At 37.1% G+C, this 23,985-nt stretch overlaps 1 protein-coding gene across 26 annotated transcripts in view; it reads right to left on the bottom strand.

Moving 5' to 3' along the window:
- ANK3 (ankyrin 3) overlaps positions 1 to 23,985 on the bottom strand; it is a 624,902-nt gene that overhangs the window by 213,111 nt on the left and 387,806 nt on the right. For all 26 annotated transcript variants that reach the window (XM_070488170.1, XM_070488208.1, XM_070488264.1 and 23 more), the window contains exons 2-4: positions 13,256 to 13,357; positions 12,764 to 12,862; positions 12,448 to 12,546 (exon numbers count right to left, since the gene is read on the bottom strand). In XM_070488170.1, the coding sequence (XP_070344271.1) occupies positions 12,448 to 12,546; positions 12,764 to 12,862; positions 13,256 to 13,357 (300 nt within the window). The remainder of the gene's footprint in view (positions 1 to 12,447; positions 12,547 to 12,763; positions 12,863 to 13,255; positions 13,358 to 23,985) is intronic.

Here is a 23,985-nt window from a genome sequence, read left to right on the forward strand (position 1 = left end):
AATTCTCTTTCAGAAGGCAGTTCTATTTAACTGAATGTTTCATAAATTTTATTGTACACACTATACAATTTCAAAGACTGAAAGTAAATATATCCTAAATAAAATGTTACCAACTATTACTCAAACTTTTGTGATACAAAAGGCTTAGGTTCCTGATTGTAAATGTCAATTACTACATGATTACCTTACTTATCCATAATTCAGCCTCTGGTGACCTCACTTTTTGGCTAAGAGTTGAGAATTAGGAAGTAAGTTAAAAAGATCCTCGAGCAGGTAACAGTGTTGTCATATAACAAATCTACCATAGCATATATATTTTATTCACCAGGGAGTTCTTCTACTTACTCTATTTTACACATAATTATAACAGCTAGGTTATTTGATTGCCAAAGTCAAGATGAGAGTCACAAAATTAGAGGCAGCAGAATATGACACAGCAGTCAAGCTTCTTCCTTTTAAATTATCTACCTAGTAACAGCACTGAATTTCATTGTTACTCTGTTCTATCATGAAAGATTTTATCAATATTAAACACGAAACATGGAATTACTGCAACACAATGTGTGCATGTATGTGTGTGTGTGTGCACGTGCTTGTGTGTTTCATCTTTGTCACTCTTCCCAGAGCTATGGGGAAAACTGAAAGGTAGTTTAGGATTATCCTTATCATATTGCTATCTTCTCATTTTCTTTTTTTTTTTGAGGAAGATTAGCCCTGAGCTAACTACTGCCAATCCTCCTTTTTTTGCTGAGGAAGCCTGACCCTGAGCTAACATCTGTGCCCATCTTCCTCTACTTTATATGTGGGACGCCTACCACAGCATGGCGTGCCAGGCGGTGCCATGTCCGCACTTGGGATCCGAACCAGCGAACGCCGGGCCGCCGAGAAGCAGAACGTGTAAACTTAACTGCTGCCCCACCGGGCCGGCCCCTATTTTCTCATTTTCTTATTTGACCAAACTGAAGGATCATTTAATCTTTGGTTGATTTAAATCAAACCCGAACAAATAAAAAACAAAACAAAAGAAAAAAACCCTGACAATCAAAAATATTAAGAAAGAAAGGGTGAAAAACAATGTGGATTTTTCTTATAATTCAGTGAATGACTGAGCATCTGTCTTTCCTCATCAGCAGAAATTTCCAGGTTCAGTTTTTTTTCCTTTTACTTTATTTATTTGTTTTTCCAGTTTTATTGAGAAGTCATTGACAAGCATCACTGTGTGAGTTTAAGGTGCACAGCACGATGGTCTCATTTACATATACTGCGAAGTAAGCATCACAATAGGGTCAGCTATCAGCCATCTTCTCGTATTGATCCAATAAAAAGAAAAGAAAGAAAAAGGAAAGAATTTTTCCTTGTGATGAGAACTCATAGGATTTACTCTCTTAACAACTTTCCTATTTATTATGGAGCAACGTTAGCCACAGTCATGATGTCTTACATTACATCTCTCGTACTTATTTATGTTATAGCTGGATGTAGGTGCCTTTCGACCACCTTATTCCAAATTCCCCTCCCCTCACACTCTGCCTCTGATAACCACAGGTCTAATCTCTTTTTCTATGAGTTTGGTTTTCTGTTTTTTGGATTTTACGTATAAGTGAGATCACACATATTTGTCTTTCTCTGACTTATTTCACTTAGCATAACGCCGTCAAGGTCCGTCCATGTTGTCGCAAATGGTAGGATTCCCTTGTTTTTTAACAGGTGAATAATATTCCATTGTGTATATATAGCACAATTTCTTTATCCATTCATCTATCAATGGACATTTAGGTTGTTTCTATGTCTTGGCTGTTCTAAATAATGTTGCTATGAACATAGGGGTGCATATATCTTTTCGAGTTAGTGTTTTTGTTACTTTTGAATGGACTCCCAGAAGTGGAATTGCTCAATCATATGATAGTTCTCTTTTTAATTTTCTGAGGATCCTCCATACTGTTGTTCATAATGGCGGTACCAATTTGCAATCCCACCAACAGCATACAAGCTTCCCTTTTCTCCACATCCATGTCAGTGTCTGTTACTCTTCTCTTTTTGATGATGGCCACTCTAACAGGCGTGAGGAGATAACTCATTGTGGTTTTAATTTGCATTTCCCTAATGATTAGTGATGCTGAGTATCTTTTCAAGTACTTGTTGGCCTTTCAGATATCTTTTTTGGAGAACTGGCTAGTCAGGTCCTATGCCCATTTTTTAAATGAGTTCTTTGATTTTTGCTATTAAGTTATATGAGTTCTTTATATATTTTGTATATTAACAGCTTATAAGATATATGGTTTGTAAATATTTTTTCCTATTCCAGGGGTTGTTTTTTCATTTTGTGGATGGTTTCTTTCATTGAGTGGAAGTTTTTTAGTTTGATGCAGTCCAACTTCTTTATTCATGATTTTGTTGCTTGTGCTTTAGGTGTCATATTCAAATTCATTACCAAGACCCATGTCAAGGAGCTTTATTTCCTATGTTTTCTTCTAGGAGTATCATGGTTTCAGGCTCCCTTGTAAACATTAGTTGCCTGTATATGCTTGGGTTTATTTCTGGGCTCTTCATTCTGTTCCATTGGTCTATTTGTCTGTTTTTATGCCAGTACCACATTGATTACTATATCTGTATAATATGGTTTGAAATCAGGAAGTGTGATGCCTCCTGCTTTGTTGTTTCTCAGGATTTCTTTTGCTATTCAAGGTCTTTTGTGATTCCATATAAACTTCAGTAGTGTTTTTTCTACTTCTGTAAAAATACCATTGGAATTCTTTTTTTTTTTTTAATTGCGGTAACACTGGTTTATAACACTATATAAATTTCAGGTGTGCATCATTGCATTTCGATTTCTGTGTAGATTACATCATGTTTACTACCCAAAGACTAATTACAATCCATCAACAAACACAGGTGCCTAATTACCCTTTTTGCCCTCCTCCCTCCCCACTTCCCTTCTGATAATCACCAGTCCAATCTCTGTCTCTATGTGATTATTCGTTGTTTTTTTAAATTTTCTATTTATGACTGAGATCATATGGTATTTGACTTTCTCTCTCTGACTTATTTCGCTTAGCATAATACCCTCAAGGTCCATCCATGTTGTCACAAATGGCTGGATTTCATCATTTTTTATGGATGAGTAGTATTCCATTGCGTATATACACCACATCTTCTTTATCCATTCGTCCCTTGATGGGCACCTAGGTTGCTTCCAAGTCTTGGCTATTGTGAATAATGCTGCAATGAACATATGGTGCATGTATCTTTACACATTCATGTTTTCATGTTCTTTGGCTAAATACCCAGCAGTGGGATAGCTGGATTGTATGGTAGTTCTATTCTTAATTTTTTGAAGAATCTCCGTAACTGTTTTCCATAGTAGCTGCACCAGTTTGCACTCCCATTGGCAGTGTATAAGAGTTCCCTTTTCTACACATCTTCCCCAACACTCATTTCCTATGTTGTTAATTATAGCCATTCTGACAGGCATGAGGTGATATCTCATTGTAGTTTCGATTTGCATTTCCCTGATAGTAGATGATGCTGAACATCTTTTCACGTGCATGTTGGCCATCTGTATATCTTTGGAGCAACGTCTGTCCAGATCTTTTCCCCATTTTTTAATTGGGTTGTTACTTTTTTGTTGTTGAGATATATGAGTTCTTTATATATTTTGGATATTAACCCCTTATCTGATAAATGATTTGCAAATATCTTCTCCCAATTGTTAGTTCGTCTTTTCGTTTTGTGGATGGCTTCCTTTGCTGTGCAGAAGCTTTTTAGTTTGATGTAGTCCACATGTTTATTTCTTTTTATTATTTCTCTTGCCTGGTCAGACATGGTACTTGAAAATATGCTGCTAAGACCAATGTTGAAGAGTGTACTGCCTTTGTTTTCTTCTAGAAGTTTTCATGGTTTCGGGTCTTACATTCAAGATTTTAATCCATTTTGAGTTAAGTTTTGTGTATACCGTAAGATAATGATCTACTTTCATTCTTTGGCATGTGGCTGTCCAGTTTTCCCAACTCCATTTATCAAAGAGAATTTCCTTTCTCCATTGTATGGTCTTGGCTCCTTTGTCCAAAATTAGCTGTCAATAGATGTGTGGGTTTATTTCTGGGTTCTCATTTCTGTTCCATTGATCTATGTGTCTATTTTTCGCGCCAGTACCATGCTGTTTGGGTTATATAGCTTTGTAGCATATTTTGAAATCAGGGAGTGTGATACCTCCAGCTTTGTTCTTTTTTCTCAGGATTCCATTGACTATTTGAGGTCTTTTGTTGTTCCATATAAATTTTAAGATCCTTTGTTCTATTTCTGTGAAAAATGTTGTTGGAACTCTGAAAGGGATTGCATTGAATCTGTAGATTGCTTTAGGAAGTATGGACACTTTAATTATGTTAATTCTCCCAATCCAAGAGCCTGGACTATCTTTCCATTTCTTTGTGTCTTCTTCAATTTCTTTCAACAATGTTTTATACTTTTCAGTGTACAGGTCTTTCACCTCTTTGGTTAAGTTTATTCCTAGGTATTTTATTCTTTTTGCTGTAATTGGAAATGGGAGTGTATTCTTAATTTCTCTTTCTGCTACTTTGTTGTTAGTGTATAGAAACGCAACTGATTTTTGTGTGATTTTGTATCCTCCAACTTTACTGTATTCATTTGTTATTTCCAAAAGTTTTTTGGTGGATTCTTTAGGGTTTTCTCTATATATAATCATGTCATCTGCAGATAGTGACAGTTTTACTTCTTTCTTTCCAATTTGACCCCTTTTATTTTTTTTCTTGCCTGAATGCCCACTTTCACCACTCTTACTTGATATTCTATGCTTAACATAGAAAAAGAAATAAAAGAGATTCACTGGAATTCTGATAGGAATTGCATCGAGTCTATAGATGGCTTTTAGTAGTATGGACATTTTAGCAATATTACTTCTTCCAGTCCATGAATATGGCATACCTTTACATTTATTTGTGTTTTTGATTTCTTTCATCAATGTCCTGTAGTTTTCAGAGTAGAGATCTTTCACCTCATTGATTAAATTTACTTCCAAGGACTTTATTGTTTTCGATAATATTGTAAATGGGATCAATTTCTTTTTTCAGGAAATTTGTTGTTAGCATTTAGAAATGCTACTGATTTTTGAACGTTAATTTTGTATCCTGCAACTTTACTGAATTCATTGATTAGATCTAACAGTTTTTTGGTTGAGTCTTTAGGATTTTCTATATATATGTCATCTGCAAATAGAGATAATTTTACTCCTTTCTTTCCAGTTCTCATGCCTTTTATTTCTTTTTCTTGCCCGATTGCTCTAGCTAGGATTTCCAGTACTAGGTCTAATAAGAGTAGTGTGAGTGGGCACCCTTGCCTTGTTCCTGATCTTAGAGGAAAAGATTTCAACCTTTCACTATTGAGTATGATGTTAGTTGTGGGCATCACACATGGCCTTTATCATGTTGAGATATGTTCCTTCTATGTCTAATTTGTTAAAGAGTTTTTATTACGAATAGACGTTGAATTTTGTAAAATGCTTTTTCTATGCCTACTGAGATGATCACATGATTCTTTTGTTTCACTCTATTAATATGATGTATCACATTGATTGATTTGTGTGTGTCACACCCTTCTTGCATCCCAGGGATAAATCCCATTTGATCATGGTATACAATCCTTTTAATGTGTTGTTCAATTTAGTCTGCTCGTATTTTATTGAGAATTTTTGCATATTCATCAGGGATATTGGTTTGTAGTGTCCTTTTCTACTTTTCGTATCAGGCTAATGCTAGCCTCATAAAATAAGTTTGCAAGTGTTCCCTCCTCTTCAATTTTTTGGAAGAGTTTGAGAAGGACTGGTGTTAATTCTTCTTTGAATGTTTGGTAAAATTCACCAGGGAAGCCATCTAGTCCTGGGCTTTTCTTTGTCGGGACATTTTTGATTACTGATTCAATCTCCTTACTAGTAATTGGTCTATTAAGATTTTCTATTTCTTCCTGATTCAGTCTTGGTAAGTTGTATGTTTCTAAGAATTTTTACATTTCTTCTGGGTTGTCCAGTTTGCTGGCATATAGTTGTTAGTAGTGGCCTATTATGATCCTTTGAATTTCTGTGGTATCAGTTGTAATGTCTCCTTTTTCACTCAGAATTTTGTTGATTTGAGTCCTTTCTCTTTTTTCCTTGGTTAGCCTAGCTAAGGGTTTGCCAATTTTGTTTATCTTTTCAAAGAACTAGCTCTCAGTTTGGCAAATCTTGTGTATTTTTTTCTGTTCTCTATTTCATTTATTTCTGCTAATATTTATTATTTCTTCTCTTCTGCTAAATTTGGGCTCAGTTTGTTCTTCTTTTTCTAGTTTGTTAAGGTGTAGAGTTAGAGATCTAACTGTTTATTGGGATCTTTCTTGCTTCTTAATGTAGGTGTTTACTGTTATGAACATTCCTGTTAGAACTGCTTTTGCAGCATCTGACAAGTTCTGGTATGTTGTATTTCCATTGTCATTTTTCTCAAGAAACTATTTTATTTCCCCTTTAATTTCTTCTTTGATCTATTTGTTGTTCAGGAGAGTGTTGTTTAATTTCCAAGTGTTCATAGTAATTTCACAAAAGAACATGATAAAGAAGTCAAAGCACGCTCATACCACAAGACATCAAAACACAAAAAAAGACAGCAGGATAAGAAACAAGGAAGAATAGATTTACAAAACAATCAGAAAATAATTAACAAAATGGCAATAGTAAATCCTTACCTGTCAATAATTACTTTAAATGTAAATGGATTTAATTATCCAATTAAAACACACAGAATGGCTGAATGGATATAAAAAAACTCAAGATCCAACAATATGCTGCCTACAAGAGACTCACTTTAGCCTTAAAGACACACATAGACTGAAAGTGAAGGCATGGAAAAAGATATTTCAAGCAAACGGTAACCAAAAAAAAAATAAAGCAGCAGTGGCTATACTTATATTAGACAAAATAAACCTTAAACTAAAAATTGTAAACAAAGAAGGTCATTATATAATGATAAAGGAGTCAATACATCAAGAAGATATAACAATTGTAAATATTTACATGTCCAACATTGGAGTACCTAAATATATAAAGCAAAAACTCACTTAGCTAGAAGGAGAAATAAACAGCAATAAAATAATAGTTGGGGACTTTAATATGCTACTGTCAACAAGAGACAGATCATCCAGGCAGAGAAATCAATAAGGAACAGTGGATTTGAAGAATACTATAGATCAAATGGTCCTAACAGACATAATCTGAACATTCTATCCAATGATAGCAGAATACACATTCTTCTCAAGCACATATGGAACATTTTCCAGGACAGACCATATGTTAGGCCACCAAACAAATCTTAGCAAATTCAAAAAGGTTAAAATCATACCAAGTATCTTCTCTGACCAAAATGGCATGAAACTAAAAACCAATAACAAGAGGAAAACTGGAACGTTCAGATTTTAAGAGTAAAGTTCTTAAGGAAAAATTCTAAAATGGATGTTATTCCCTTAGAGATAAGTGTCAACCAGAAAATTTATATCAGTGGCTACTCAACTTCAGAGCAGAGATATGTTGTAGTTCAATACTACCTAAGAAACACTGGTCCGTCTACAAATGTCTGGCTTCTAACCCAATGTACGCCCACTGATCTTGAGGTTATCTTCCAGAGCCAAACATTTCATGACCCATGGAGAAAATCCACAGTCAGGCACTGAGGTTTAGAGGATGCTGTTCTTACAGGCCTGGAGCTTCCAAAGAGTGAGTCTTAAGAAGTCTAGCTTTGAAATAATTTTGCATGCTCTTTTCACAATGACAGGGAGTGAAATGTGTAGAACTGGAATTACTCAAAAATGATATATAGACAAGAGACACTGCAAGATGGAGCCCTGTAATCAACTGCTTTCCACAATAGCTCTTCCTCTTCTTTTTTGAGTGCTTGCCATCCTATGACCATTACCTGAAAGCTGGTTATTTTCTGAAGGGTCACATTATTTCATATTTTTTCATTTTTATCTATTTTTTATTGATCTGTAATTCATACACCCATAAAACTCACCCTTTGGAAGTGTACAATTCAGTGGTTTTTTGATATATTCACAAATTTGGGTAACCAGCCCTACCACATAATTCCAGAACATTTTCATTATCCCCAAAAGGAACTCTATACTGTTAGTATTCACTCCCCATTCACCCCTCCTCATGCCCTCTGGCAACAAGTCATCTGCCTTCTGTCTCTATACATTTGCCTGTTCTGGACATTTCATATAAATAGAATCATACAATACATGGGGTTGAATGGTCTCACTCTACTTCTGCTGTCCATATTGATAAAATGTTTCTGGAGAGGCCTCCATAATGGAAATTTGAATTTTATAGTGGGCATTTGGGTGTGTATGTGTTTATTGTGTTTTGCTTTAGTTTTGGTCAACCAGCACCTGTTGCCTTTTTATTTGGCAATATCACCCCTATATTCTTTAGAGGAAATAGGTAGGACTTGTCTCAGCTGGACTTTGAGACAAATTGGCCTGCCCTTTTCAACCATGGGGTAGGCACATGTGCAGGATATCTTCTGTTTGTTCTTCCAGGTCTACTCTCTATCCTCCTCAATTCTGTTTTCTGCCAAATCCCCCCTCCTCACCCTCAAATGACCTGAGGGACCACATCAAAGGGCAACCTTACCCTTTAGCTTCCGGTTAGGTTCTCCCACTCCCCACCCCAACTACCTGGTTTCCAGAGCTTTCCAAAAGCTTCTTGAGCCTTCTATTCTGTGTGTTCCCCATGTAATCCCAATAAATTCCCTACTTTGCTCAAGTTACCTTCTGTTGCTTTAATCCAAAAACACCAATTAGCACAAATTTCATCTTTCAAGACAGGATCAATAAGATGTGATAACACATACATACTATTTAGTTATGGTTCAAAGGAGAGAATTCTAAGTATCCTTTGGAAAAAGAGAGTAAAAATATTACCATTACTCTCTAGTGCAAAGAGATTTAAAGCGTAAGTAATTCAACATGCTGTCATCGGACAACCTACGGCTGAAATGATTTTCCATGAAATAGCAGCTGGATTGGGAGAATGGTCAGAATTCAGAAAAAATGCTATTTTTCTCTTAAGTGAAAAAAGTATGCTATTGTTTTTATATTACTTTCCTACTTCAGGAAGTTTCCAAAACAAAGAGCTGGCTAAAAAGGAACGCGTGAGTGCCCCATTGACATTTTCTTTTTTGTAGCAATAAGAGACTTAATTCTCAAAGGCAGAGGCTCAAGATTGAGCGCGCACGCTCTCTGATGTCTCATTTTATCCAACATGTTCAACACATTATGCTCTAAATGTTTACTGTGTTATTATGTGCATGCAAATCTGCGGACTTATAGTTTCATAGATGGTACTGAGGTATGCTGCCTAATACCCACCAAAATAAAAAAACACAAGTCCTCCTGTTATTCATTTAAGTAAGGGCTTAAATCTCATCCATGAAATTTTCTTATCCATCCTAGTTTCCTATGGCCAGCCTTTGTACATAATAAAGGGCTCCTTTTAATTAAAATGTTAAGGGCATGGTGATAGATTTGCACTGAGTTATATGATAATTTTTGTGAAGGTCAATCAGATTAGAGGTGTGCTATAAAGTCAAAAGTCAGAGAGGCTCTAGCTGGACCACACCCATTGTCTGACTTTATCAGGACATGACCTCCTCATCACAGGAAACATTAAAAAATACAGAAAGATCAAGGAGGCACTGGTTTAATGAAAAGGTCTTGCCTTTCTTCATACTGCTATGGAAACTTGTCCATTTAGAATACTTTAATAGTTACAATAAAACATTACTGAAACAGACTTTGCTTCTTTATAAACACAGTTGGTGCCCTATATTACAGACTATAGACAGAGAGGAAGAAAATAGTAAGGGATATCATCTGATGTGGCAGCTTGTGATTTTTCAATAGCAAACACTGTAAATCAATGTTGCTGTATCTAGTACAAAGTATTAAGGACTTAATCATAGTAGAGTTCTTCATAATCACAATTTAATTATTCAACCCAATTCTTTCTCAGGGTAGGCCTAAATGATTCCTGGAATGTTAAGAAATATAAGGAGTTAACTAACTTAAGATCTAAGATCAAGGCAATGACAAAAATTAGTTTCAAACACTATCTGCAAGTTCTTAGCTTATAGAGCCTCAGTTTATAAATTCAGAACTTGATATTGCCAGATGTTACTTTTATTTCATGATAAGGAGAATTTTTATATTTAAGAAAGATGAGGGACTCTCTTTACACTATTTCCTATTGGCTATCAAATATTGCCTATAGGTTAAAATTTCACTTAGGATGCTTTCTTGAATATTAAAATTCCTGTGATGCTTTATGTGCTGACACGTACATGGAATTTAATCCCATTTCATGGCTGTCTTGCATGCTGCTCTTTATAAGAGTTCCTATTGAAAAGTTGCTACCAGGAATTGCCATGGAAATTGCATTCTGCCGCACGGTCATGTCATTACTTATCCCGTCCCTGGAACGACGCAGTTCAGACGGCAGATGGGGCAGGTGTCCGGATGAAGGCGGACACTCTTTACTGTGAACTGTGTGGCAGGGTACACTAAGCACAGCTGCAAGGAGCAGGGAATTTCACAGCCTATGTTCTTTTCCCTCACTTTATCATCAGTAGGGAATGTGTATAAATTGAAATCGAACCTGGTTAGGATTTTATTTCAACTGCAGCTTCGCCCAGACACTGCAGACGTTTAAAACTATGGCTGCTCTAAACATTAGTCAAGAATGTGTGCAATATTTAAAAGAAGGAAGTTTAGTTTTCCTCCCTTGGGGGAAGAAAAAGGAAATGAAAATGGATTAAAGAATTTTCCCACTATCTCAGAGCTTAACACTCATTATTTTCTAGTAAAAAGTTACAGGGGCATTTAAAAAAAAATGGTTTAAAAGCATTTCTGTAGTCAACTGGTCTGCATCTCTCTCAAAGTACTATACTTATCAATATTCTACTTTATAACACTTCTTTCTGGAAAAGCATCATTAATTCAATTGAACTCTCATAAGGAATCAGAATAGTGGCATAGACTATGTAACTAAGGTCCAACCACAGGGAACCAGAAACCAAATATAAAAGAAATCATGTGGTTGGAAGCACTGTGCAGTTTCTTTTCCATGACACTGGTATTTAATGGCATCAGGGCTATCATCGCTACAGGCTAATAGCTCTAGGAATGAAGGAAGAAGTTCCAGAATTCTGTGCACCTATAAAATATAGGAGGCTCTTGTTATCCAAAGATAATCAATACTGAAAAACGCTGAGGAAGTCAAGTGCACTTAAAGTGGAGATCAAAAGGCCTAGTAAACAATGAAAAAAGTTACACTGAGACTTCATCTTGAAAGATAAAACTAGAAATTGTAAGACACTGTCTGGTCTAATGCTGCCCGAAAGCCACAAACCCTCAGCTTAGCTGTGTACCCAGCAGTGCTCCAACATCACTTTCCCTGACTTCATGAAATCCTGTGTCTTTTGCAAAACTTGCTGTTTTGTTCTATAATCATTTTGTTCAATATCCAACACCTTGGAGTAGACACTGACAAACAGGGGTAGACGAAAGCATTCAACTGGAAGGAAGGTTTGAGTAGGGACCAGTTTTAAAAATCATCAGGTCCTTAGTGGATGTTTGTGTTATGATGAAGTCTGCTTTCCTACACAAACTCATGTCTCTGGGGACTCAAGTAACAAACACTTTGGATAATGAGGATTTACATTTTTAAACCAATAAAGTAAAGTTAATTCTTTCAGACTCGAAGTCTACCAAACGATAATCTATTGGTATTCTTCTTAGAACTTCATGAAAGATTCTGAGCTTATAGGAGGACCTACTGAATGAATTATTAGTGTATATTCATTACAAAGAACTTGGACATTTTAAAGTTTGGAGGCTTTTAAAAGTTCGTTCTGCTTGGTTTTTTCCTTTTTAACGTGTTTCAGGTTAGAACAATGATGCCTTAGTTAGTAAACAGGAATTAAGTAGTGTCTTCCTTTTTTCAATTAGAGAATGCATCGATACATTCTGAACTTATAAGAGCATTTCCTCATTTACAGGCATCTCCATTTCCTTTGTGGGTTAATAAATACTGAGACTGGCCCTGAGCTAGCATCATAAAACAGTATAAGACTCTACATTACAGATATCACCTGAACATTTGTGTCTATGACTACCAGTCATACAGTTTCATACATGAATGAGTTTTAAAAATTTCTACCTCTCACACACGAGTGTTGCAAATGAAGACATATATGAATTTAAATTATCTGCAATAATATAACTATTCACTGAATATAGCTCTTAAGTATTATATTCTTAGAGGTTATATGAACCAAGCAAGCACCTGATCCAAAGAACATTATTTGTAAATTATAATGACAAAATTTCTTTGCAATAGAGTAGGTTTACCTGAGATTGTGCATTGACATTGGCTCCATTTGTAACCAAGACCTTTACCACCTCTGCTTGCCCAGCTAAAGATGCTATATGCAATGCTGTGTTTCCTTTCTGTAAAATGAAAAGCAAGATTTATCAACTCTTCCATCCTTCTCTCTCTGTTTTGACATTTTACAAAATATCAAATCCCTTTACATTTATATAAGCTCCCCAAAGAGAACGAAGTTGACAAGTATCTCATGAGACGCGTGCCCTGATTCTTATCAAGGGCTGACTCCTCATTGAATAAGGCAAGTGATATGAAAAGCATTAAATGTGTGATACTGACCTTTGTAGCTGCATCCACATTGGCTTCTCTCTGTAGCAGTTCAGAAACAACTTCTACATGGCCTTCTTTGGAAGCAAGATGGAGAGCGTTCAACCCATTCTGATTAAAAGTGAAGGGAAAGCTTCACTCAGCAGGTTGAAAATAGAGCAATAAATAGTCTACCGAGAACTCTGTAGATAACATCCCACCAACAATCATTTACAATCATTTACAATTAGGGATAAAAGTACTTGAAAATTAGGTGGGTTATTCTGGTATCATTATTTACTACATTTTAGAAATTAATTATTAAAAGCATACCTACATTTCTGAATGCTCCTTTAACAAAGCAGAGAATAATTTGATAATTCAAGCTGGTAAAATTTAACAGGAAAAACCAGCAACAAAGAGAAGGTCTTAGTAATGTCTAATGAAAGATTTAAGGAGTTTAAAGTCTAGATTTAAAAAATTTTAACCGAAAAACTAAATACAACAACAATAACCACAACTAACCTGATTGCAAATGTTGATGTCCACTCCATTTTTTATGTAGTCAAGGGCCTTCTCTAAGTGGCCAGCTCGAGCTGCTCTTAAGTAACTTGCATTGGCATCAGACTAAAAGGAAAAAGAAAAACATTTCGGTGAAAAATAAAACTCATATGCATGTTTCTAACTACTCAGCTTATAGTTCAAACTAAAAAGACAGTAAAACAGAGATTTTTAAATTGAACATGGAACTACTAATAAAAAGTCTTTGTAAAGTCACCAGGGAAAGGATAAATTCTTTAAAAGTTAGTTTCACGTATACAGTTACCCCTTGTGCGATGTCATAACTGAGTCTGAACTTAAAAGAGAAAGTTTCCCATAATCTTCAGGCATCTTAAATCAACGTACAATTTCAGGAGAGTAAAGAGAAATCCTATAACTTCCTGGTGATTACATTAGGAAAACCCCACTATTCTATTTGATCAGAAATTTAACATCTATTCTACTCATTTGTATCTAACTATCACAACCAATTTTTCAATTAATAGCTTCGAAAATACATTTAATGTTGTTTTACCAGTTTACCAGGAATTTGTGGGTAATGATGCTCTCTTGGATTTTCCTCCAGGATACAGCTGTGTTAGAACATCGGTTATATTTGAAACGCATTTATAAATGTTTACACAGATTGTGAAGCATACTTTCCCTATATTTTCAAGCCAACTAAGGCCTCTACCTGGAGAAAACTCTATTAGGAATATTAGCAGGAGCACATAAATACATGTAAATTTTAAAAACGAAAAAACCAAATCTGTAATTCATTCCTTGAAAGCTTACAACTCTGAACTACTGCTGAACTCTAATACCTACAACTGTACAGTTGAAACCACCTACTATTGAAATCCTTAATAGAAAGAAGACCACGAGAGGAAGGGCTGCAAAGTTGGAATTTGTAAAGGAGTCTTGCTCAGTGTAGAACAATACAGAAGCAGGCTCCCTTGAAAGGGCAGCCAAAAACATCTCGTCACTGGTTGTAAATGCGATCATGCAGGGTATGGCTTTAAAGAAGAAAGCTGCTTCTTTCAGCAGTTTGGCAAATACTTCCTCCAAAGCCCATGTTCACTTGCCACCTTGTCTGTAAAGCCTTCCCAGACCTCCCAGGCAGAGTTTAATTGCTGGGTGCTCCCAAAGCATTAATTTCATTGAATTCTCTTGGTATTTATCACACAGCATCATAGTTTTTGGTATACCTGTCTGTCTTCCTCCCTAAATTGTAAGCCCCATAAGAACAAGCAGAGGCAGATTAAGGGAGAGGCAGCTGGAAAGCTGCCAAGATGCCAGTCTTTGAGGAATGCTAATTCATCTCTGGAAATGGAACCGAGATGAAGGAAATTCCACCCCTCAGAAGAGTCTTTGCTTCTGGTGTCTGTCAATTCAGTTAAGAGCAGGCTTGCTCAGGACCTCAAAGGAGAGGGCACTGCCTCCAGGGTCTCCTCCCTTCCAATTTATAGCAGTATGCCTCCCTCTGAAGGAATATTGCTTCCTCTAAATCAGGGCTTCTGGACCTCAGCACTACTGGTGTTTTGATCTAGATATTTCTTTGACGTGGGGAACAGTCCCGTTCAGCGCCAACATTTACTAGCATCCTTGGCCTCTCCCAACCAAGCACCAGTATTATCCTCTATTTGCGACAATCAAAAGTGTCTCCAGAATTGGCCAATTTCCTTGGAGGGGGTGGGGCAAAATCTCCCCCATTGAGAACCACTGCTCTAAATAAATAGTAAACCAATTTATTTAAAGATTTTAGGTGTCAATAGGCTTACAGCTTTGGCCTGCCTGGACTGCCACAAGCCTTGACCTAGCAGAAGGCAGGACTATATGTGTAATATTCATCTTTCTGTTTCCTCTGCAACTAGAAGGATTCCTGTCACATAGCAGGTGCCTACTATAAATGTGTTGTGAATGAATGAATCAATAAATAAGTAAATTGTGTGGAAATGACTGTATTAATTAAAATATTGCCTGGAACAAGACAGGAGGCTTTATTAACAACAACAACAGCTATTTAAGTTGAGAATCTGCTAGGATACAAAGTTGAATACCAGAGATCACAAACTAAGCCACTGAGGCGGGTATCTGGGAACACGTGTAGGTATTGCAAAAATAAAATTGGGATTTGAGTCAAGCATGCAAGTCATTTAATCAGAGCAGAGGGCTAAGTAAGAGGAAGACAAGAGACATAGGTTTAAATCAGAGAAAGGACAAACCAAAGTTTCTAGGAATTTAAAGAAAAATAAAATGCAGTGTAAAAAGTTTTGCTGCTTTGAAAAGGTTAGTTTTTATGTTTGGTTTGTAAGTTCAGTTAGAAATAAATTAGCTATGCAAAATGGCTCATTGTACCATAAAATATCATCTTCTTTGTGCCTGCTCAATGACTTATCAGTGAATTTGCCCAGAAGGGCTCTGAAGCTGTTCTGGGAACAAATGACATCAGTCCTCCTGGATATTTCAACTGCCAGAGATAACAACTGAGTTAAGCATCCCAAACTCTGCGTACACAAAAGCAGCAGTTAAAGAACTTCAAAAAGAGGAGTCATAATTCAAGGAAAGCCTTGGACCTGATTCCCCATCTGAAAAGGTTTGGCAATTCTATACACTCTTCCTTTTCGTCTCATATTTTCTCAGAATTTCCCACCCAAAACTCTAAAGCAAAACAAAATACAAAGGATATAAACCAAATCTTCTAATTCAGTGGTTCTCTACCCATTGGAGCTTGAATTCTTTTGAGATTAACAAAAGTTATGAATAAATTATTTTCCTTCACCAATTGCACATATATGCAAACACATACCAAATCTGCATACACACATCGAATATGCATATGCATATACAATTGGCACACTACTTCACGTGGCTCAGCATTGCTAAGTCTGTTCATGAGTGCATGTGTAAGAACACCTGTTCTAATGATAAAGAGTTCTCTACTGGGTGCCGTCACTCTATCTATTTCACCCAATGAACCTGGTATCAAATAATTCCCAGAGGTAGCCAATTTATCACCTGAAAACTTGAGAAGAAAGAGAAGGGACAAAAATTTATTTTCTTCACTTTCACTTTTCTCAATTCTCTATTACATACTGACAGGCTCAACACAAGAATTCATAACAATCAGCCACTTTATATTTCAAAGAAAAAGTATAGAAGGAGAAAGAGGGAGAAAAAGATAAAGCAAAAGCAAAAAGAGGAAAATGAAGACTGCCTTGAAGAAAATCAGCAACTTAGGAAATGAAGTTATTAACGCCCACAGAAAAGAAGCTCCTCCTTTCACTCCCAACCACCTGTAAGCAATGCAGCCACATCTCCCTGCCACAAATATTTGTTGAGTATCAATGATGCACTAGCCATGCCAACATCTGGCTGTATGGCGGTGAACAAAACAGATGTGGTACAAATTAAGATTTACTTGCCTTCATCTTAATGCCTCGTTTACTTTTCTAAATCATGTTGCTTAAGTGGCAGGGCAAATAATGGATTCTTAGCTATTTATTTTTTTCAAATTCTGCCTATAGTACCTATATATACTGTTTATTTCCTTAGTGCTAAAAAAAGGTAATATTTTGTATTAGGCTCAACAGCAATGTCTTGCCTCTCTTAGCTGTCATTTCATCAAATAACTAGGGGTTACTCTTAAAACAGGCTACACCCTGTAGCCTGTTTTTCAATCTTGAGGATTCTATCAAAACAATGCCTCTTTGGTGCCGGCTCCACAGCCGAGTGGTTAAGTTCGCGCGCTCCACTATGGCGGCCCAGGGTTTTGCCCAGTTTGAATCCTGGGCGTGGACATAGCACCGCTCATCAAGCCATGCTGACGCAGTATCCCACATGCCACAACTAGAAGGCCCCACAGCTAAAAATACACAACTATGTACTGGAGGGTTTTGGGGAGGAAAAGAAAAAATAAAATCTTAAAAAAACAAAAACAAAACGCAATGCCTCTTTAAAGCCAGTTGTAGATAAATTACTATGGAAGGAAATTAGGTCCCATGAGAAGTTGAGCTCAGCTACATGGAAAGTCATACAGAGGAGTCATTGCCTAAGGACTTGGTACAAAAGGAGTATAACCAAGCTGGTTAGCCCTTTTTCCCCCTGGATGATCAAAAAGGAAGAATTTGGAAAATGAAAATGTCTTTCATTACCATGTAATGTCTTGTCCACTTAGTCATTTTACTACTACAGGAAAGAAATATGAGCCATGTGTGTTTTTCAAGCAACTAGCTTCAAGGATAGAGTTAAACATTATTATGAATTAATCCAATATCTCAGCATCTCCACCTGTACTGGAATATTGATATTATTCAGAAAAAGCAGTGATTGGAAAAAGAAGCATTTCCTGAGCGCCAACCTCAGTAGTAACTAATACTTCAGACCTCTGACTATATGCTAGATGGTATTACAAGTGCCTATGTTAGCTTTATATTATTGGCCACTTAAGACAATGTGCATTAACTGTCTAAGTCCTAATATTAACTTACTTTGCCCTTGTCTTATTTCTATGAAGTAGTTTAGTGGATTGAATAGTGTCCCCCCAAAATTCATGTCCACTTGGAACCTCAGAACGTGACCTTATTTGGAAATAGTATTTTTGTAGATACAATTAGTTAAGATGAGGTCATACTGGACTAGAATGATCCCTAAATTCAATGACTGAGGTCCTCATAAGAAGAGAAGATACGTAGACACATAAGAGAGAAGAAGGCCATGTCACGTTGGAGGCAGAAATTGGAGTTACACTCCTGCAAGAAAAGTAACACCAGGAGCCACCAGCAGCTGGAAGAGGCACAGAAGAATTTTCCCCTAGAGCCTTTCGAGGGAGTGTGGCGCTGCTGACGCCTAGATTTTGGATTTCTGGCCTCCAGAACTGCAAGAGAATACATTTCTGATGTTCTAAGCTGCCTAGTTTGGGGTGGTTTGTGATGGAGCCCTAGGAAAATAATACAAGGAGAGACTATTACAAGCTCCATTTTAAAGATGAGGAAACTGAGCTTTAGAAAGGACGAATGACTTTCCCAAGGACGCACAGCTTGTGCGTTGCAGGGATATTAACCCAGACAATGTGACTCCAGAGCCTAGGCTATTCATCACTACTCTAAGAAGGGATTTAGTAAATGTTTGGACTCTAGTTTATGCTCAGCAACTCATGGTTCATTCATTCATTCATCTTCTGTCCATCTGTCAATCCATCTAACCATCAAATTAACTATGTAGGTACTTTCAGGTACATCCTTCTAGACCATAATTCCTTCAATAGTTCATTTCAAGGCTCAAGATGAGGCTAACAGTGGATTGCCAGAAGAAACGCAGATCAGAGACTCAGTGAGTATATAATAGAGCTCTGCTCCATTCCTTCTAAACCTCAGGGGGCAATCTCTAGGGCCCATTAATATCTGATCTACCAATTATCTAATCTTTCTCCTTTGTCTCATCTTCCCAGCTGTCTGGGAAGCATGTGAAGGGTAACATCCTTCCTGCAAGCTTCAGGTTCCTTTTCTCTACTGCCCTATCCTCTGCCTAGCAACGTGCTCAGGTGTTTCTTAAACCTAAAAGAATCAACCTTTCCTTCCACTTTTCCACCTAGCAACCCTTGCAAACGATGATCTCCTCTATCTCTCATTGTGGTAGACTGGTTAATTGATCTGTATCCCAGGTCCTCCATTTACTAATATGTTACCTTTGGCAAGTTTCTTAACATACATGTGCCTCAGTTTTCTCAGCTGTCAAATGGGGATAAAATAGCCTCCTGTTAGAATGCAATTAGATAATTCATGTAAGGTGAGTGACAGTGTGAATGCATGTCAAGCACTCAATAAATTATTATTTTAAAGTTATCTTGTAAACATCAAATATTTTGAGCCCTGACAATATGACTTGTCTAGCTAATTAATAAAGTCTTTCTGTACAAGATTACTGATGACCTGCAATCATCAAATCCCATTTACTTAATTTTAATTCTGTCCTCTGAATATTGAGCCATTTGACAGTACTGATCACCTTCTCTTTCTTGAAAGTCTTCCCTTTAGCTTTTCTCATCTCTTTGTCCACTTTTTTTTTGTTCCTCACTGCTTCAACTCATCTCTGAAAAAAATGGGCTTTTTCCATTATCAGAACTTGCAATTTCCTTCCTTCCTGTGCTCGTTCCCAAAGTGACCTCATCAATACCATGGCCTCTACCATTCTCTCTGAGCCCAACACTCTACGGCTGTATTGCACCCATCTGTATCCCAAAACATTTCCACCTCCATGTCCAACAGTTCACTCGCGTCAACATCAACAACAAACATGTACTGAGAACATATAACGTATGTGCCACTGCAACGAGGTACTAATGATTCCCTTGATTTCAGTTTAAAGGTCCCAAGATTTTCCTAGCCACTCAGGCATACAACTTTGCTGTGAATCTTTGATTACTTTTTCCTTCTTCATTCTTTCCCTCAAACTTTTCCAGAAAGTTACATGTATGCATCCTATCAAATATTCTGTCTCTGGGGCCTTTATAGTTTCTATCCTCCTTTAAAAAAGTATTTATCATAATGTGTATCATACATACAAAAAAGTACATAAAATACATATGAACAGTTTAAAGAAAAATCATAAAAGAAACAGCCACATACCCACCTGTCAGCTCAAGAGTGAAAATTACTTTGCAACTTTCCAATGAGCCCTTCCTTGACTGGTTCTCCAAAGGCACCCTCTGTTCTAGTTAACCATCCTTATGCCTTTCTTTATAGTTTTAACATCGATGTATGCCTCCCTAAGCTAAATATTATGTAGTTGACTGTCTTAGCACTCTATATAAATGGAATCATACATTATGGATCCTTCTGTGACATGCTTCTTTTGTCTAACGTGTTTCTTAGAGTCACTCACGTTGACATGTGTAACTGTAGTCAATTTATCATTGTTGCTTGCAGAAGATTTCATTATGTGATTATAACACAATATATCCACTGTAGAGTTGATGGATGTTTGTGTTGTTTCCAGGTTGGGTCTACTATGAATGGTGCTGCCATGAACATTCTGGCACTAGTTCTGATGCACAAAGGCAAGACTTTTTAAGGTGTATACCTTGGATCATAAATGCTGGGTCATTGATTATGTGCTTATTCAACTTTACTATTTAATGACAAATTGTTTTTCAAAGTGATTGTACCAATTTACATTTTCTGTGGTTTGTGATTATTGACTGTGAGCTCAGATTGCATAGAAATTAATCTCTGGAAATTTTTCTGGGCCTGGGTTAATGTTGCTGTATTCCGAAGAGGAATTTAAGATTGCTTCTGCCAGATGCCTGGAGGCACTATCAATGCAAGATTATTTTTAAAATAAATGCTTGCCTTGAAGCTTCCTTGCTTTTTTTCTAAAGACTACACAAATTTAGAGTTGAGATTGGTATGGATATGAGGGATTCCTTAAGGTTACAAATTCTCAGGGGAAATTTTTCTTTTCTTTCGATTTGGTGACAAATTGAGACAGGCAAGTTTTTGCTCTACTGGTCCATGTGGTGGATTTATTTCCCGTCTACCCTTATGTTGGGAGCCACCCTCTTTTGGGGCCCAGCTTAATGGAGGTTCTCTTATTAGACTGCTTACTTCAGGCAAGTTTTAGGCTTTATCTCCTTGTTCCCTGTGTCTATGCAGCCAAGTCAAACTGGTTCTTGCTTTCACATCACTGTTTACCTCTGTAGATCATTTTCTTTTGTGCTAGTTCACAAGTGCACTTCAAAAGACTTTTATCATTATCCTAATAGCTTCACTAGCAGCTGAAAATATACTTAACCTTTTTTTTCCCACTCACTCTACTACTTGCCCACTTTGGGCCCTTGCCATGTGATGTCCAGATCATTCTAAAAACCTGCAGGAGGTTAATATACTACTATATTCCAGAAGCATGAACACTATTTAGGAGCCCACAAGAAGCCACTGAGGGTTCTGAGAACATCATGACAAGGATGATAGCTGCAATTTGGTGAGTGCCTACTATCAGTCAGAGATTTCTCTAAGTATTCTATTTATGTTATTATTATGGATTATTAGACATACATTATTGTTATTTATTTCTTTAAAATTCAATCAAGATAGGAACCTTCACTATAGATGTGGAAAACTGAGTTTCCTAAAAGTGAAGTGGTTTGCCCAAGTTCACCCAGCTAATAAGTAACCAGCAAGGATGGAACCTCGGGACGAGCCCCGGCTCTTTCCTCATTGCCAGCGGTTCTATGGAGCCTTAGGACTCAAGAACACTGAGATCGAGAGCCAAGTTGTGGAAGCAAGTTTCATATACCTATTTGCAGTTTCACCCCATGTAGATCTACTTTTATCTGTTTTACATGATGTTTAATGACTACTCATTTGTAAAAATGTTTCTGCTTTTAAACCACAGTATTCAATTTCTATGGCATAACCTCTCAGGCCCTTTAAAATCCCAAATAAACATTTCCAGCCTAAATGAAAACATGAATACCAATCCTGAAGGCAACCTAGATGGCTTATTAATCCTTGAAGGCTTATTATTTCTCGATGGGCCCCATAATTTCCTGGCACTATAACTTCATCCAGGACATCCCTTTGCCAGTATGGCTCATCACCATCCCTCGCTCTCCCTCCCCCATCAATAGATTTACCTACTAAATCCTAGGTCCAGCTCAAGTGTCACTTCATCTTTGCTATTTTTCCTGATAAACACTAGACATGACCCTTTCTCTCTCTGTGGACTCCTATAGCACTTGGTCTGTTCAGCTTAGGTGCCAGCTACCCCATCAAGAGGGACTGTAACCTCTTTTCGGGTAGGTCCTTGTCCTGTTCAGGGCTAAGTTCTACACAACAGACTGTGCTGAACGAAGAAATGTTGATCTACAATGCATAGTCCAGTGCTCTAACTATTCCTTGAGAAGCAAAATCCTACACTAGCTTAACTGGGAACAAAAAAGCCTGCTTTGTATTTTCTCCAGTCTCTTGCTGTCTCTCCATTTCACCAGACAAAGAAAGATCAGAGTCTACTGACAGAATTAGGAGTTCTTTCTCTAAACCTCAAGAGAAGATAAAGGAGGTGCTCAGTGGGTCTGAGTTTATTCTCACTTCTTAATTTACTTTGAGCACACAGCCTGATTTTTAATGTGCTTGGGTCACCTACTGAGCAATGTATTTGCTTCAACAGTAACTGTCAGAAAGAATATGCAGGTAAAGTCTGCATTGTATTGTGCCTAATGAACCATAAGACATTTAAGTGTCCCGACACCTGATAATATAGTAACACAACTAACAATCATTGGGCACTTATAATAGGCGAGGCATTTTCCATAGATTGACACATATTCATTCTCACAATTTTATGAAGTCTGCGCTATTATCAGCTACATTTTACAGATTAGAAAAGTCAGGTTAGGTAACTTGCACAAGGGCATTCTTCTAGAAACTGGCAGGGCCAGGATCAGAACTCACGTCTACCTGGGTTTAGAGCTCTGCCCTTAACCCCTACTATCTACTGCCTTCCTTGGCTAAATGTTCTAGAGTGAGATAAAAGAGGAAAAGGAGCTTACAGTCATGGAGAGAAGAAGGAAAGGAACAGCAACATTTATTTAGAGTCACTGGGGAGGCAGGCGCTCTGCTAAGTACATTATATATGTGAACTTACGTAACAGTCCTCAACAAATGACACTTAGGTCTTTGAAACGAGAAAATGACAGCTTAAGAAGCTGCATAAGCTCCCACAGTCAAATTGTGTTAGAATTAGAATTTGAACTCAGGTCTGTGTGAGAGCACATCCCAGGGATGTCTCACTAGATTGCGGTAATTGTTCTTTTACCCAACCTCCCTCCCTCCCCATTCCTTCTGTGTAACAGGACTGAAGCCCAAACACAGAAAGAAAGACCTTTCTCTGGGACTCCCACCCCACCGCTCCTCCTAGTAGTCAATTGTGTTTTTTCTCTGACCTGTTTATACCAGTTGTTTTGGTTGTTGTAATTATGCAATTCAACTAGGTATTATTTACACCAGGAAATAGTATACAGAGAAAGATTTTTTATGAAAATGATATGAAATGTTTTATAAACACTTATTAGAAAGAAGTTACTAAAAACGCTGCTGTATCAGACATGGATGAGATGACCATAGGGATGAAAAGGAAAATCAGAAAAATCCAGAAAGAATCTCTACTCAGATTGCTTCACAGATTACTCTACGTTTTAGCTTTCCTTTAAAGATACTGAAACCGGGACTCTCAGAAAAAGTGTTGGTGTTATGGGAAGACCACACAAACTCCAACCAGCGTACCCATGCGCAGAGAAAAGGCCTTGGCTTGACGTCCCACGTTTAGCAAAGAGACGTATATTTATGTGGCTTAAGGTAAAAATCAAATGTTTCATGAATATGTGTATCTTTTATGATTCCTGGCTGCTAACCATTTAAAAAAAATTAAGCAAACAACTACTGATATAAATTTTGCTGTATAAAAGTCCTTCTATTAACTATGCTTTCTACTTCTCAAGAAGATCCTAGAATACCTCTAACCATCAGAAACTATGGCCCAGGAAGAACACCAATTTTCTGACCTTCTCACATTGGACATGCTAAGATAATGTGAATGGCAGTACCAGTACATTTATGCAGACATATCCGAAGTACATAAACCTGTTTTCTTAAATCCACATTCTTAACTCTGGTGTGAGGCTGCAGGGAAAGTGAAATAAGAAGTCTGAGTCTTGA

The sequence above is a fragment of the Equus asinus genome, chromosome 2, assembly GCF_041296235.1.
Source record: "Equus asinus isolate D_3611 breed Donkey chromosome 2, EquAss-T2T_v2, whole genome shotgun sequence".
NCBI lineage: Eukaryota > Metazoa > Chordata > Mammalia > Perissodactyla > Equidae > Equus > Equus asinus.